This window comes from Bombina bombina, chromosome 4 (assembly GCF_027579735.1).
Source record: "Bombina bombina isolate aBomBom1 chromosome 4, aBomBom1.pri, whole genome shotgun sequence".
In the NCBI taxonomy this organism is placed as follows: domain Eukaryota; kingdom Metazoa; phylum Chordata; class Amphibia; order Anura; family Bombinatoridae; genus Bombina; species Bombina bombina.
The window spans coordinates 917,920,520-917,936,196 of NC_069502.1; the positions used below are offsets into that span (position 1 = coordinate 917,920,520).

Consider the following 15,677-nt stretch of genomic DNA (forward strand, 5'->3'; position numbering starts at 1 on the left):
AGTTGTTTTATCACAATAGCAAGTGTTAACATATTTTCCTAGCTCAAGACTAAGCATTAAACTGCAAAATATTACTTATTAATGGTCTGATATCATATTGGAATTTTTCCATCTTGGAATCTCTGGACATTATTGGATTAGGTAGATTTCATGATTATGTGTATTTATCTTTGACAGTCCTTTCTAGTTCATTTTCTGTCACTGTTAGCCATATTAAACAAAAACGATCATTAGAAAATGTAGACATCAATAACATTTTAATGTAGTTCTTTAATTGATGTCATTATTTGAGTGTTTGCATAATATGTATCTAGTTAGTGGACTTCATTTAACATTTGGAAAAATCCCAAGCTTCAAAAGTAATGGCAATTTAATGAGGCATAAAATAAGCTATATAGATTCAACTTCATGTTAACAAAATGGAACTGGGTTATCAAGTAATGTGAAAAGTTATTTGTGTTACAGTGTAAAAAAAGTCATTAACTGTAAAACCTTTTCCTTTGATAGTTATCTAATTTCACTTAGCATACAAATTTCTTCCTTGTACCTTGTTCATTTTTAAGGGACGAATCATAGTCAGGAACTGTCCATTTAACCTCAACTTGGACCCATCAATCAGAGATTTGCTTAGAAATGCAATACCCTCTTTTTGCTAATAGTGTGGAATTCCTCATTCCCAATAGCAGGGTTCATGTACAGGTCTTGTATGAAAAGTTTTTCCATAAAGGGTGATTATCAAGTTTAGTACTGTAGCATAATACCACACTTTCACCATAAAATCTCTTTCCCTTCATGTTTATACCACGGTAAATCCCTCTTTAGCGCTAACACATTGTACTGCTGTATAAGCAGAAAACATGTAGACTTAACAAAGTACTACAGGAGTAAGAAATAATGTAGAAAAAGCCACAACAAAGAAATCCTTGTGGCTTATCCACACATCCATAGCTATATCCAATTTCATAGTTTCATCTGATTATTTACTATAAGTCTTTCAGTGCAGCTGTTTCGTTTTTGCTGATGTACAAAGCGATTTTGGCCCTAACTTGGTGAAAATGAAAAACTTGGAAGCTATCTTTCAATTAGGGAATATTAGATTTCACACATCCACAATGTTTCTGTCACTGATTTCTGTGTATTGTCTAACAATCTGTAGATAATGATGAATGCCAGGATCCAAACGCTTGTATTGATGGCCAGTGTATTAACACAGAGGGATCTTACACCTGTTTCTGCACTCGACCTATGGTTCTAGACGCTACAGGAAAACGTTGTGTTGGACCAATGGAACCAAGCGGTATGTTACTTATTACTTTAAGGTTTGTAGACATAAAATATGTATTTAAATCATACAAAACAAATCATTTAATCATTCACACAAACCTATGCAGGAAAAGTTGTATTTTTAGGGTGCATCAAAAATCATTGTTCACCAAATGTATTTTATCAAAAACATAAAATGTGTATGTAAATTACACAGGAATAAATTATATTAAATATGCACAGCTTAAACCGTAATTTAAATGCAAAAACACAAATGCTGGTATTACGAGTCAGGCAGCTCACTTTTTTTCCGCGATTTTCGCATACCGCAAATCCCCTTACGTCAATTGCGTATCCTATCTTTTTAATGGGATTTGCCTAATGCCGGTATTACAATTGCTGGAAAAAGTGAGCGGTAGACCCTCTCCTGTCCAGACTCCTACCACATTTAAAAGTCAGTATTTAAGAGTTTTATGGGCTAACGCCGTAACATAAAACTCTTAACTAAAGTGCTAAAAGTACACTAACACCCATAAACTACCTATTAACCCCTAAACCGAGGCCCCCCCCCCACACATCGGAAACACTTAACTAAAATGTTTAACCCCTAATCTGCTGACCGGACATCGCCGCCACTTTAATAAATATATTAACCCCTAAACCGCTGCACTCCAGCCTCGCAAACACTAGTTACATTTTATTAACCCCTAATCTGCCGACCCCAACGTCGCCGCTACTATATTAAATTTATTAAACCCTAAACCTAAGTCTAACCCTAACACCCTATTATTAAATAAATTATTCCTATTTAAAACTAAATACTTACCTATAAAATAAACCCTAAGCTAGCTACAATATAATTAATAGTTACATTGTATCTATCCCAGGTTTTATTGTTATTTTACAGGCAACTTTGTATTTATTTTAACTAGGTACAATAGTTATTAAATAGTTATTAACTATTTAATAACTACCTAGTTAAAATAAGTACAAATTTACCTGTAAAATAAACCCTAACCTAAGTTACAATTACACCTAACACTACACTATAATTAAATGAATTTCCTAAACTACCTACAATTAATTACAATTAAATTAAATAAACTAAATTACGGAAAAAAACAACACTAAATTACAGAAAATAAAAAAGAAATTACAAATATTTTAAACTAATTACACCTAATCTAATCCCCCTAATAAAATAAAAAAGCCCCCCAAAATAAAAAAATCCCTACCCTATACTAAATTACAAATAGCCCTTAAAAGGGCCTTTTGCGGGGCATTACCCCAAAGTAATCAGCTCTTTTACCTGTAAAAAAAAAAATACAATACCCCCCAAACATTAAAACCCACCACCCACACACCCAAACCTACTCTAAAACCCACCCAATCCCCCCTTAATAAAACCTAACACTACATCCTTGAAGATCACCCAACCTTGAGCCGTCTTCACCCAGCCGGGCACAAGTGGACCTCCAGGGCGGCAGAAGTCTTCATCTGATCCGGCCAGAAGAGGACATCCAGACCGGCAGAAGTCTTCATCCAGACGGCATCTTCTATCTTCTTCCATCCGGAGCGGAGCGGCTCCATTTTGAAGACATCTGATGCGGAGCATCCTCTTCCATCCGACGGCGACTGAAGAATGAACGTTCTTTTAAGTGACGTCATCCAAGATGGCGTCCCTTCAATTCCGATTGGCTGATAGAATCCTATCAGCCAATCGGAATTAGGATTCTATCAGCCAATCGGAATTGAAGGGACGTCATCTTGGATGACGTCACTTAAAAGAACGTTCATTCTTCAGTCGCCGTCGGATGGAAGAGGATGCTCCGCGTCAGATGTCTTCAAAATGGACCCGCTCCGCTCCGGATGGAAGAAGATAGAAGATGCCGTCTGGATGAAGACTTCTGCCGGTCTGGTTGTCCTCTTCTGGCCAGATCGGATGAAGAATTCTGCCGCTCTGGAGGTCCACTTGCGCTCGGTTGGGTGAAGACGGCTCAAGGTAGGGTGATCTTAAAGGGGGTAGTGTTAGGTTTTATTAAGCTTGTATTGGGTGGGTTTTAGAGTAGGGTTGGGTGTGTGAGTGGTGGGTTTTAATGTTGGGGGGTATTGTATTTTTTTTACAGGTAAAAGAGCTGATTACTTTGGGGCAATGCCCAGCAAAAAGCCCTTTTAAGGGCTATTTGTAATTTAGTATAGGGTAGAAAATTTTTTTTATTTTGGGGGGCATTTTTATTTTATTAGGAGGATTAGATTAGGTGTAATTAGTTTAAACATTTGTAATTTCTTTTTTATTTTCTGTAATTTAGTTGTTTTTTTTTTGTACTTTAGTTTATTTAATTTAATTGTATTTAATTGTAGTTAGTTTAGATAATTAATTCAATTATAGTGTAGTGTTAGGTGTAATTGTAATTTAGGTTAGGGTTTATTTTCCAGGTAAATTTGTACTTATTTTAACTAGGTAGTTATTAAATAGTTAATAACTATTTAATAACTATTGTACCTAGTTAAAATAAATACAAAGTTGCCTGTAAAATAAAAATAAACTCTGAGATAGCTACAATGTAACTATTAGTTATATTGTAGCTAGCTTAGGGTTTATTTTACAGGTAAGTATTTAGTTTTAAATAGGAATAATTTAGTTAATTATAGTAAATTTATTTAGATGTATTTAAATTATATTTAAGTTAGGGGGGTTAGGGTTAGACTTAGGTTTAGGGGTTAATAACTTTATTATAGTATCGGCGACGTTGGCAGTGGCAGATTAGGGGTTAATACATTTAATATAGTTGCGGCGACATTGGGGGGGGCAGATTAGGAGTTAATAAATAAAATGTAGGGTTCGGAGGTGTTGGGGTCATCAGATTAGGGGTTAATACATATAATGTAGGTGGCGACGATGTCGGGGGCAGCGGATTAGGGGTTAATAAGTGTAAGATTAGGGGTGATTAGACTCAGGGTTCATGTTAGGGTGTTAGGTGTAGACGTAAAATTTATTTTCCCATAGGAAACAATGGGGCTGCGTTAGGAGCTGAACGCTGTTTTTTTGCAGGTGTTATTTTTTTTTTCAGCCAGCTCAGCCCCATTGTTTCCTATGGGGAAATCGTGCACGAGCACGTTTTACCTGCTTACCGCTACCGTAAACAGCGCTGGTATTGAGGTGAGATGTGAAGCTAAATTTTGCTCAACGCTCACTTTTCTGAGGCTTACGCCGGCTTGCAGAAAACTCGTAATACCAGCGTTGTCTTAAGTGAGCGGTGAGAAAAAAAAGGAGCATTAGCACCGCACAGCCTTACCGACAAAAACTCGTAATCTAGCCGAAAGAAATTTTTTGTTATAAGTACAGAATATGAAACGTTATTGTTGTTTTTTTGCAAAATGGGCTAAACATGGGCATTCTATGGGCGTATATAACATTTTGTCTGAAATCCCAACGTAATTCTATAAACATTTTCACACTACATATCTCACTGTTTTCTTGCAAATTGAAAGGTGAGGAGTTTTGACCAAAATACTCAAAACACGAATTACTCTGGAAGAGAAACCAATGCATACAAAAATGACAGCTTTTTTAAAGTACAGTGCACTGAAAACAGCTTAATTTATTTTGTATTAGGCGTAATATTCAAGTTTAAAAACACGCTGGTTTCCCCCTCTGTACCTCACCCTCCATTGTGAACGTCTACCTATCAGAGAGCTTTCATTATTTGTATTGGAGACATCTCACCACTCCTCGCAGGGACAGTCCCTTTTTTTATAGAATTCCATGATGGCTGCCCCTGTGAGTGTTGGCATAGAAAACCACGCTTAGACTTGCAAACTTTATAGAATTGGGCCTTATTTCTTAATTTCTCTCTTCCTTTCAATAGACTAGATTCAATAAAACCAATTTGTGAAACACATATTGCGCTGTAAAAACTCTCCATAACATTGCAACACATAAATTGTGCGATTTATAAACATTCGTACTTCTCCTTCATATCCAGATCTCTGCATAGTTAGATAATCAGTTCTCAATATTTCCTTTCTCTCTTCATCTCTCTCTCTCTTTCTCTCTTTTGCTTTTCCTTTCTTCCACTTTCTTTCTTTTTTTATGTCTTTCTTTCTTTCTTCTCCCCCTCTCAATTCCTTCACGCTCTGTCTTCCCTAATGTCTCTCTTTCTCTCTGTCTTTGCGGCTGATTATCTAATGGTTTTCGGACTGGCGAGATTATTTACAAAACTGAACAATTGAAATTGTATTTTAAAAAATATACTTGAACCATTAATACAAAAAATACAAAGGAAAATATTGCGTTATTTAGGTGCATCAAAATTATTCACCAAAAACCGTATTTTATCAAAAATGTAACATTTGTATGTAAATTACACAGGAATAAATCATATTAAATATGCATGATTTAGAAATTTGTATATATAAGTACAAAATACAAAGCGTAATTGTTGTTTTTTCCTAAAATAAGCTGAACATGGGTGTTTTATGGGCGTGCATAACATTTTTTCTTAAATCCCAGTGTAGTTCTATAAACATTTCAGCCCTACAGTTCTCACAAACGAAAAGGTGGCGAAGTTAATTTTTAAAGTGCGCTCACTGCTAACTTTGCCCTACACAACAAAGTTTCCCCTTCCAGCGAGCTCCACTACTTTTAATAGGAGACATCTTGCCACTCACAGAGATGCCCCTTTTTTAATATAATTCCACCCGGGCATCAGAGTGAAAAACGATGTCTTATCTGGCGAGGTTTAGATAATCGGCCTCTTTTTCTCACCCATAAATTGTGTCCTATGCCTGAGTCAGGATTTGTTAAAGCTACATGATCTCTGCCTATGTGTTCATGTTAAGCGCAATGTAAACGCTCACATTGCCTGGCAGCCTTGCTCTCACGAGAACGCACTTCCATAGGCTCCAATGGGAGCCTTGTTCTCATGCCGTGAGACACAGCAAAGAACCTAGCGCAGTGCAGGGGGTAAGTTGCGCAGCTTTGGGCAGCAAATTAAAAATATTTATGTATATGAATATATACATATATATGTATGTGTTTATATGTGTAATATACAGTACATATTAGACTTGTTCATGGTCGAAAAATTTGTTTTGGTTCGGATCAATTCAGATTTTTTCGAATTTCGGTTCGGATTGATTCGAATTCGGAAAAATTCGAATGAATTTGTTTCGGATTCATTCAGATTCTAATAAATTTGTTTGGATTCGGTTCGGAAATTTGGAATTTCGGTATGTGTTAGGTGGGATGTGCTGTGTATTAGACTAGTATTATGTACTGTATATTAGGTGTAACCCATAGCAGAGTGATATAACCTAATATACTGTACAATACTAGTATAATCCATGGCCATCCGAATTTACTGAATAAATCCGAACTAATTTGGATTTATTCGGTAGATTCGGTACTACCGTAATTCGGAAATTCAAATCGATCCGAATCTCCGAATTTAACAAATTCGTCCGAATTTGGATTCGGAACGAATCGAAACGCACATGTCTAGTACATATATACACATATTAACACATAGATATATATATATATATGTATATAAGCATATACAGTATATTTAAAGTAATAACACAGTCCCCTTAGGCTTCAATGTAAAGGCACTTTTCAGTGCCGTTTTTTTTCTAACACCCCACATCTCCTCACTTTAACCACTTATAAATGCTTTGTGCATTTTTTTTTTCTAAAAAATTAAGATGGTCATATTTTTTTTTTAAATAAAATGAACTGTACACTTTATTTTGGGGGGCAATTGGGGCACATTTTTTTAATTAACCAGAGGTCTGACCTCTGGTTAATTTAGCTAAGCGCAGTGTTATCCTGTGAGCTTGCAGGAGCATTAACCAGCCACTTGTAATGGCTGGTTATTTAACGTGCGCCGGTAAATGGTCAAATTTGCCCCTTTATGGGCGCACGTTAAAATATCGCTCCACTTGTAATTTAGCCCTAAATACATGTAAAATATTTGAACAATACAAATAAGTCATTCATAACTTAGTTAAACAAGATAAAAATAAATAAAATAAAAATAGAATTCTTTACTGCCCATAGCTGTAAAATTTGTTGCATTCTTTTCCACCACACAAGTGATCAAAGGCCAATATTTAACATCAAATTAATAAATCTCTTGCACCTCAGTAAAACTTAAAATTACAGTTCTGCTTTACGTTGATTGCACCACAGAAATCCAAGCTCTGTTTGTCTTGGATAAACAGTCTGACTTTTCACACTATAAAAGTGAGTGTCCTATACTTGGCCAAACCACATATCCTCTTAGATTTCTCTTTTTTATACTAATTAGCCTTTTAGTGTTTCAAAAACCTCAAGCTAACAAAACCCACCGTTGTCCTTATTTTCAATTACTTTTTAATTATATACACAGTAGTAACAATAAATGATCTGAGGACAGGGTAATACCTTCCACCATCTCTCCTTTGTTAAAAAATGTGTGTATTTTGGCTTGCAATTTAATACATTTTACATCTAGAATATTTAAGGAATTTTGGCACATGGAATACCATTTAACCATGCCCATATGGTGCTGTATTTTCTAAAGCAAATATATATGGATAAATCATAGAAGTTAAGTCTATGTTACCAGACCTACTGTATAATGATTGTTTGATAAAGTTTCTACATATTTTTATCTATAAATTAGATGGTGAGCAATTTAAATACAATGTCATAAAAATAAAGTTTTAATCAAGCTTATCGGACTTTCATTTATTAAATACCTTTGAATGTTATACTGACCTACAGTAACTAACGGCTAGATTTAGAGTTTTGTCGGTAAGGACCCGAAAAGCTAACGCCGGCTTTTTTCTGGCCGCACCATAAAAATAACTCTGGTATTGAGAGTCCACATAAAGGCTGCATTAGGCTCCAAAAAAGGAGCGTAGAGCATATTTAACGCAGCTTCAACTCTCGATACCAGAGTTGCTTACGCAGTCGGCCAGCCTCAAAAACGTGCTTGTGCACGATTCCCCCATAGAAAACAAAGGGGCAAACCTAACACCTGCAAAAAAGCCGCGTTCAGCTCCTAACGCAGCCCCATTGTTTGCTATGGGGAAACACTTCCTACGTCTGCACCTAACACTTTAACATGTACCCCGAGTCTAAACACCCCTAACCTTACACTTATTAACCCCTAATCTGCCGCCCCCGCTATCGCTGACCCCTGCATATTATTATTAACCCCTAATCAGCCGCTCCGTAAACCGCCGCTACTTACATTATCCCTATGTACCCCTAATCTGCTGCCCTAACATCGCCGACCCCTATATTATATTTATTAACCCCTAATCTGCCCCCCCACAACGTTGCCTCCACCTGCCTACACTTATTAACCCCTAATCTGCCGAGCGGACCGCACCGCTATTATTATAAAGTTATTAACCCCTAATCCGCCTCACTAACCCTATAATAAATAGTATTAACCCCTAATCTGCCCTCCCTAACATCGCTGACACCTATCTTCAATTATTAACCCCTAATCTGCCGACTTGAGCTCACCGCTATTCTAATAAATGTATTAACCCCTAAAGCTAAGTCTAACCCTAACACTAACACCCCCACCTAAGTTAAATATAATTTTAATCTAACGAAATTAATTAACTCTTATTAAATAAATTATACCTATTTAAAGCTAAATACTTACCTGTAAAATAAATCCTAATATAGCTACAATATAAATTATAATTATATTATAGCTATTTTAGGATTAATATTTATTTTACAGGTAACTTTGTATTTATTTTAACCAGGTACAATAGCTATTAAATAGTTAAGAACTATTTAATAGCTAAAATAGTTAAAATAATTACAAATTTACCTGTAAAATAAATCCTAACCTAAGTTACAATTAAACCTAACACTACACTATCAATAAATTAATTAAATAAAATACCTACAATTACCTACAATTAAACCTAACACTACACTATCAATAAATTAATTAAATACAATACCTACAAATAACTACAATGAAATAAACTAACTAAAGTACAAAAAATAAAAAAGAACTAAGTTACAAAAAATAAAAAAATATTTACAAACATAAGAAAAATATTACAACAATTTTAAACTAATTACACCTACTCTAAGCCCCCTAATAAAATAACAAAGCCCCCCAAAATAAAAAATGCCCTACCCTATTCTAAATTACTAAAGTTCAAAGCTCTTTTACCTTACCAGCCCTGAACAGGGCCCTTTGCGGGGCATGCCTCAAGAAGTTCAGCTCTTTTGCCTGTAAAAAAAAACCATACAATACCCCCCCCCCCAACATTACAACCCACCACCCACATACCCCTAATCTAACCCAAACCCCCCTTAAATAAACCTAACACTAAGCCCCTGAAGATCTCCCTACCTTGTCTTCACCTCACCGGGTTCAGCGATCGGTCCAGAAGAGGGTCCGAAGTCTTGATCCAAGCGGAGCAAGAAGAGGTCCTCCATCCGGTAGAAGTCTTCATCCAAGCGGGGCCGAAGAGGTCTTCCATCCGATTGAAGTCTTCATCCAAGCGGGATCTTCTATAGTCATCCATCCGGAGCGGAGCGGCAGCATCCTGAAGACCTCCGACGCGGAACATCCATCCTGGCCGACGACTGAACGACGAATGACGGTTCCTTTAAATGACGTCATCCAAGATGGCGTCCCTCGAATTCCGATTGGCTGATAGGATTCTATCAGCCAATCGGAATTAAGGTAGGAATATTCTGATTGGCTGATGGAATCAGCCAATCAGAATCAAGTTCAATCCGATTGGCTGATTGGATCAGCCAATCGGATTGAACTTGATTCTGATTGGCTGATTCCATCAGCCAATCAGAATATTCCTACCTTAATTCCGATTGCTGATAGAATCCTATCAGCCAATCGGAATTCGAGGGACGCCATCTTGGATGACGTCATTTAAAGGAACCGTCGTTCAGATCGTCGGCCAGGATGGATGTTCCGCGTCGGAGGTCTTCAGGATGCTGCCGCTCCGCTCCGGATGGATGACTATAGAAGATCCCGCTTGGATGAAGACTTCAATCGGATGGAAGACCTCTTCTGCCCCGCTTGGATGAAGACTTCTACCGGATGGAGGACCTCTTCTTGCTCCGCTTGGATCAAGACTTTGGACCCTCTTCTGGACCGATCGCTGAACCCGGTGAGGTGAAGACAAGATAGGGAGATCTTCAGGGGCTTAGTGTTAGGTTTATTTAAGGGGGGTTTGGGTTAGATTAGGGGTATGTGGGTGGTGGGTTGTAATGTTGGGGGGGGTATTGTATGTTTTTTTTTACAGGCAAAAGAGCTGAACTTCTTGGGGCATGCCCCGCAAAGGGCCCTGTTCAGGGCTGGTAAGGTAAAAGAGCTTTGAACTTTAGTAATTTAGAATAGGGTAGGGCATTTTTTTATATTGTGGGGCTTTGTTATTTTATTAGGGGGCTTAGAGTAGGTGTAATTAGTTTAAAATTGTTGTAATATTTTTCTATGTTTGTAAATATTTTTTTATTTTTTGTAACTTAGTTCTTTTTTATTTTTTGTACTTTAGTTTGTTTATTTCATTGTAGTTATTTGTAGGTATTGTATTTAATTTATTTATTGATAGTGTAGTGTTAGGTTTAATTGTAGATAATTGTAGGTATTTTATTTAATTAATTTATTGATAGTGTAGTGTTAGGTTTAATTGTAACTTAGGTTAGGATTTATTTTACAGGTAAATTTGTAATTATTTTTAACTATTTTAGCTATTAAATAGCTATTGTACCTGGTTAAAATAAATACAAAGTTACCTGTAAAATAAATATTAATCCTAAAATAGCTATAATATAATTATAATTTATGTTGTAGCTATATTAGGATTTATTTACAGGTAAGTATTTAGCTTTAAATAGGAATAATTTATTTAATAAGAGTTAATTAATTTCGTTAGATGTAAATTATATTTAACTTAGGGGGGTGTTAGTGTTAGGGTTAGACTTAGCTTTAGGGGTTAATACATTTATTAGAATAGCGGCGAGATTCGGTCGGCAGATTAGGGGTTAATAATTGAAGTTAGGTGTCGGCGATGTTAGGGAGGGCAGGTTAGGGGTTAATAAATATAATATAGGGGGTCGGCGGTGTTAGGGGCAGCAGATTAGGGGTACATAGCTATAATGTAGCTGCGGCTCTTTGCGGTCGGCAGATTAGGGGTTAATTATTGTAGGTAGGTGGCGGCGACGTAGTGTGGGGGGCAGATTAGGGGTTAATAAATATAATATAGGGGTCGGCGGTGTTAGGGGCAGCAGATTAGGGGTACATAAGGATAACGTAGGTGGCGGTCGGCAGATTAGGGGTTAAAAAAAATTATCGAGTTGCGGCGATGTGGGGGGACCTCGGTTTAGGGGTACATAGGTAGTTTATGGGTGTTAGTGTACTTTAGAGTACAGTAGTTAAGAGCTTTATGAACCAGCGTTAGCCCAGAAAGCTCTTAACTACTGACTTTTTTCTGCGGCTGGAGTTTTGTCGTTAGAATTCTAACGCTCACTTCAGACACGACTCTAAATACCGGAGTTATAAAAATCCCATTGAAAAGATAGGATACGCAATTTACGTAAGGGGATCTGCGGTATGGAAAAGTCGCGGCTGAAAAGTGAGCGTTAGACCCTTTTTTGAGTGACTCCAAATACCGGAGGTAGCCTAAAACCAGCGTTAGGAGCCTCTAACGCTGGTTTTCACGGCTACCGCCAAACTCCAAATCTAGGCCCAAGTGTGCAAAGAGAAGCTGGTATTGGAGGTAAATCAGATCATTTGAGTTTGATGGTGACTTATAACACTGGCAAAATATCTCAGTTTGAGGATAATTTAAATTAAGCTTTTATTGTCAAAGTGTAGTTTAACTTATTATTCACAGGACTTAATTTGTTTTCTACATTGGTTTTATATCACCCTCTAACTCCAAACAATGAGGCCTATTTATTAAATGTCTGTTGAACCTGATCCGACAGTGCAGATCAGGTCCGACAGACATCGCTGAATGCGGAGAGCAATACGCTCTCCGTATTCAGCATTGCACCAGCAGCTCTTGTGAGCTGCTGGTGCAACGCCGCCCCCTGCAGACTCTGTCAATCAACCCAATCGTACTCAATCGGGTTGAATTCTGGCGATTCCTATCCGCCTGCTCAGACCAGGTGGACAGGGTTATGGAGCAGCGTAGCTTGATAGATAGGCCGCATTGGCTGCAAGCTTGGTTTGCTAACTTACTATAGTACATAGAGCAAGTTTTTTTTTTTATGTCTTCAGTTAAATCGAAATATACAAGTTGCTTCCAAATTGCCAACTTTTTGTGACTTTACAACTGTCCTGGAGATTTTTTACCTGACTTTGGCTAACTCGAGTTTCAGTGGATGCATAGTCAAGTCATTGTGAATAGAGCTCAAAGAGGACAGTACAAACTTAGGATGATCACTTCTTCATCATTCTACATTGCAGATCCTGTAGAAGAAATGGATGTTTTCCAAGATCTCTGCTGGCAAGCCATTAGCGAAGATGACGTGTGCAGCCAACCTTTGATTGGGAAGCAAACTACTTATACAGAATGCTGCTGCTTATACGGGGAAGGATGGGGGATGCAGTGTGCTCTCTGCCCAATGAGGGACTCTGGTAAGAACACTAACTTTGTATCATTCTATAGCCAATTCATTTGCACCTATTGGGTTGCAACACAAAAACATTATGAAAAAACTCACCTGTCTATAGTGGTTTTGAATGATGGTATGAGCATTGGGGCCTATGTTACCTTTTATTAAAGGGACAGTCTAGTCAGAATTAAACTTTCCTGATTCAGATAGGGCATGTCATTTTAAACAACTTTCCAATTAACTTTTATCATCAAATTTCCTTTGTTCTTTTGGTATTCTTTGTTGAAAACTAAACCTAGGTAGGCTTTCTATAGTAATTTCTAAGGCCGCCCCTTATCTTAATACATCTTGATGGTTTTTAACAGCTATAGGGCGTTAGTTCATGTGTGCCATATAGATACCATTATGCTCATGCACGTGGAGTTACCTAGGAGTCAGCACTGATTTGGCTAAAATGCAAGTCTGTCAAAAAGAACTGAGATAAGGGGGGGCAGTCTGCAGAGGCTTAGATACAAGGTAATCACAGAGGTAAAAAGTATATTAATATAACAGTGTTGGTTATGCAAAACTGGGGAATGGATAATAAAGGGATTATCTATCTTTTCTCCAACATAGGTGTGTCCGGTCCACGGCGTCATCCTTACTTGTGGGATATTCTCTTCCCCAACAGGAAATGGCAAAGAGCCCAGCAAAGCTGGGTCACATGATCCCTCCTAGGCTCCGCCTACCCCAGTCATTCTCTTTGCCGTTGTACAGGCAACATCTCCACGGAGATGGCTTAGAGTTTTTTAGTGTTTAACTGTATGTTTTTATTATTCAATCAAGAGTTTGTTATTTTGAAATAGTGCTGGTATGTACTATTTACTCAGAAACAGAAAAGAGATGAAGATTTCTGTTTGTATGAGGAAAATGATTTTAGCAACCGTCACTAAAATCCATGGCTGTTCCACACAGGACTGTTGAGAGCAATTAACTTCAGTTGGGGGAACAGTGTGCAGTCTCTTGCTGCTTGAGGTATGACACATTCTAACAAGACGATGTAATGCTGGAAGCTGTCATTTTCCCTATGGGGATCCGGTAAGCCATGTTTATTACGATCGTAAATAAGGGCTTCACAAGGGCTTATTAAAACTGTAGACTTTTTTCTGGGCTAAATCGATTCATTATTAACACATATTTAGCCTTGAGGAATCATTTTATCTGGGTATTTTGATATAATAATATCGGCAGGCACTGTTTTAGACACCTTATTCTTAGGGGCTTTCCCAAAGCATAAGCAGAGCCTCATTTTCGCGCCGGTGTGGCGCACTTGTTTTTTGAGAGGCATGGCATGCAGTCGCATGTGAGAGGAGCTCTGATACTTAGAAAAGACTTTCTGAAGGCGTCATTTGGTATCGTATTCCCCTTTGGGCTTGGTTGGGTCTCAGCAAAGCAGATACCAGGGACTGTAAAGGGGTTAAAGTTCAAAACGGCTCCGGTTCCGTTATTTTAAGGGTTAAAGCTTCCAAATTTGGTGTGCAATACTTTTAAGGCTTTAAGACACTGTGGTGAAAATTTGGTGAATTTTGAACAATTCCTTCATGTTTTTTCGCAATTGAACCCTTGCATTCCGTTGATATTAAGTTATTATCTTGGAAAGTTTTGTTTTTAGTTGCAATTTCTTCTGCCAGAAGAGTTTCAGAATTATCTGCTCTGCAGTGTTCTCCACCTTATCTGGTGTTCCATGCAGATAAGGTGGTTTTACGTACTAAACCTGGTTTTCCTTCCAAAAGTTTGTTTCTAACAAAAACATTAACCAGGAGATTATCGTACCTTCTCTGTGTCCGAAAACCAGTTTCAAAGAAGGAACGTTTGTTGCACAATTTGGATGTTGTTCGCGCTCTAAAATTCTATTTAGATGCTACAAAGGATTTTAGACAAACATCTTCCTTGTTTGTTGTTTATTCTGGTAAAAGGAGAGGTCAAAAAGCAACTTCTACCTCTCTCTCTTTTTGGATTAAAAGCATCATCAGATTGGCTTACGAGACTGCCGGACGGCAGCCTCCCGAAAGAATCACAGCTCATTCCACTAGGGCTGTGGCTTCCACATGGGCCTTCAAGAACGAGGGCTTCTGTTGATCAGATATGTAGGGCAGCGACTTGGTCTTCACTGCACACTTTTACCAAATTTTACAAGTTTGATACTTTTGCTTCTTCTGAGGCTATTTTTGGGAGAAAGGTTTTGCAAGCCGTGGTGCCTTCCATTTAGGTGACCTGATTTGCTCCCTCCCTTCATCCGTGTCCTAAAGCTTTGGTATTGGTTCCCACAAGTAAGGATGACGCCGTGGACCGGACACACCTATGTTGGAGAAAACAGAATTTATGTTTACCTGATAAATTACTTTCTCCAACGGTGTGTCCGGTCCACGGCCCGCCCTGGTTTTTTTAATCAGGTCTGATAATTTATTTTCTTTAACTACAGTCACCACGGTACCATATGGTTTCTCCTATGCAAATATTCCTCCTTAACGTCGGTCGAATGACTGGGGTAGGCGGAGCCTAGGAGGGATCATGTGACCAGCTTTGCTGGGCTCTTTGCCATTTCCTGTTGGGGAAGAGAATATCCCACAAGTAAGGATGACGCCGTGGACCGGACACACCGTTGGAGAAAGTAATTTATCAGGTAAACATAAATTCTGTTTTTAAACAATAAAAATTAGACAGTCCCTTAAAATTATGCCTAGGTGTACATATATTTGTACCCCAAACATTACATAAAAACAGAAATGTATTGTACTCATTTAACTAAAGAATAGATTAT

At 37.8% G+C, this 15,677-nt stretch overlaps 1 protein-coding gene across 6 annotated transcripts in view; it reads left to right on the plus strand.

The window, feature by feature from the left end:
* The window catches only part of LTBP1 (latent transforming growth factor beta binding protein 1), a 596,328-nt gene that overhangs the window by 573,285 nt on the left and 7,366 nt on the right, over positions 1-15,677 (plus strand). For all 6 annotated transcript variants that reach the window (XM_053711864.1, XM_053711861.1, XM_053711862.1 and 3 more), the window contains 2 exons: positions 1,157-1,297; positions 12,729-12,899. In XM_053711864.1, the coding sequence (XP_053567839.1) occupies positions 1,157-1,297; positions 12,729-12,899 (312 nt within the window). The remainder of the gene's footprint in view (positions 1-1,156; positions 1,298-12,728; positions 12,900-15,677) is intronic.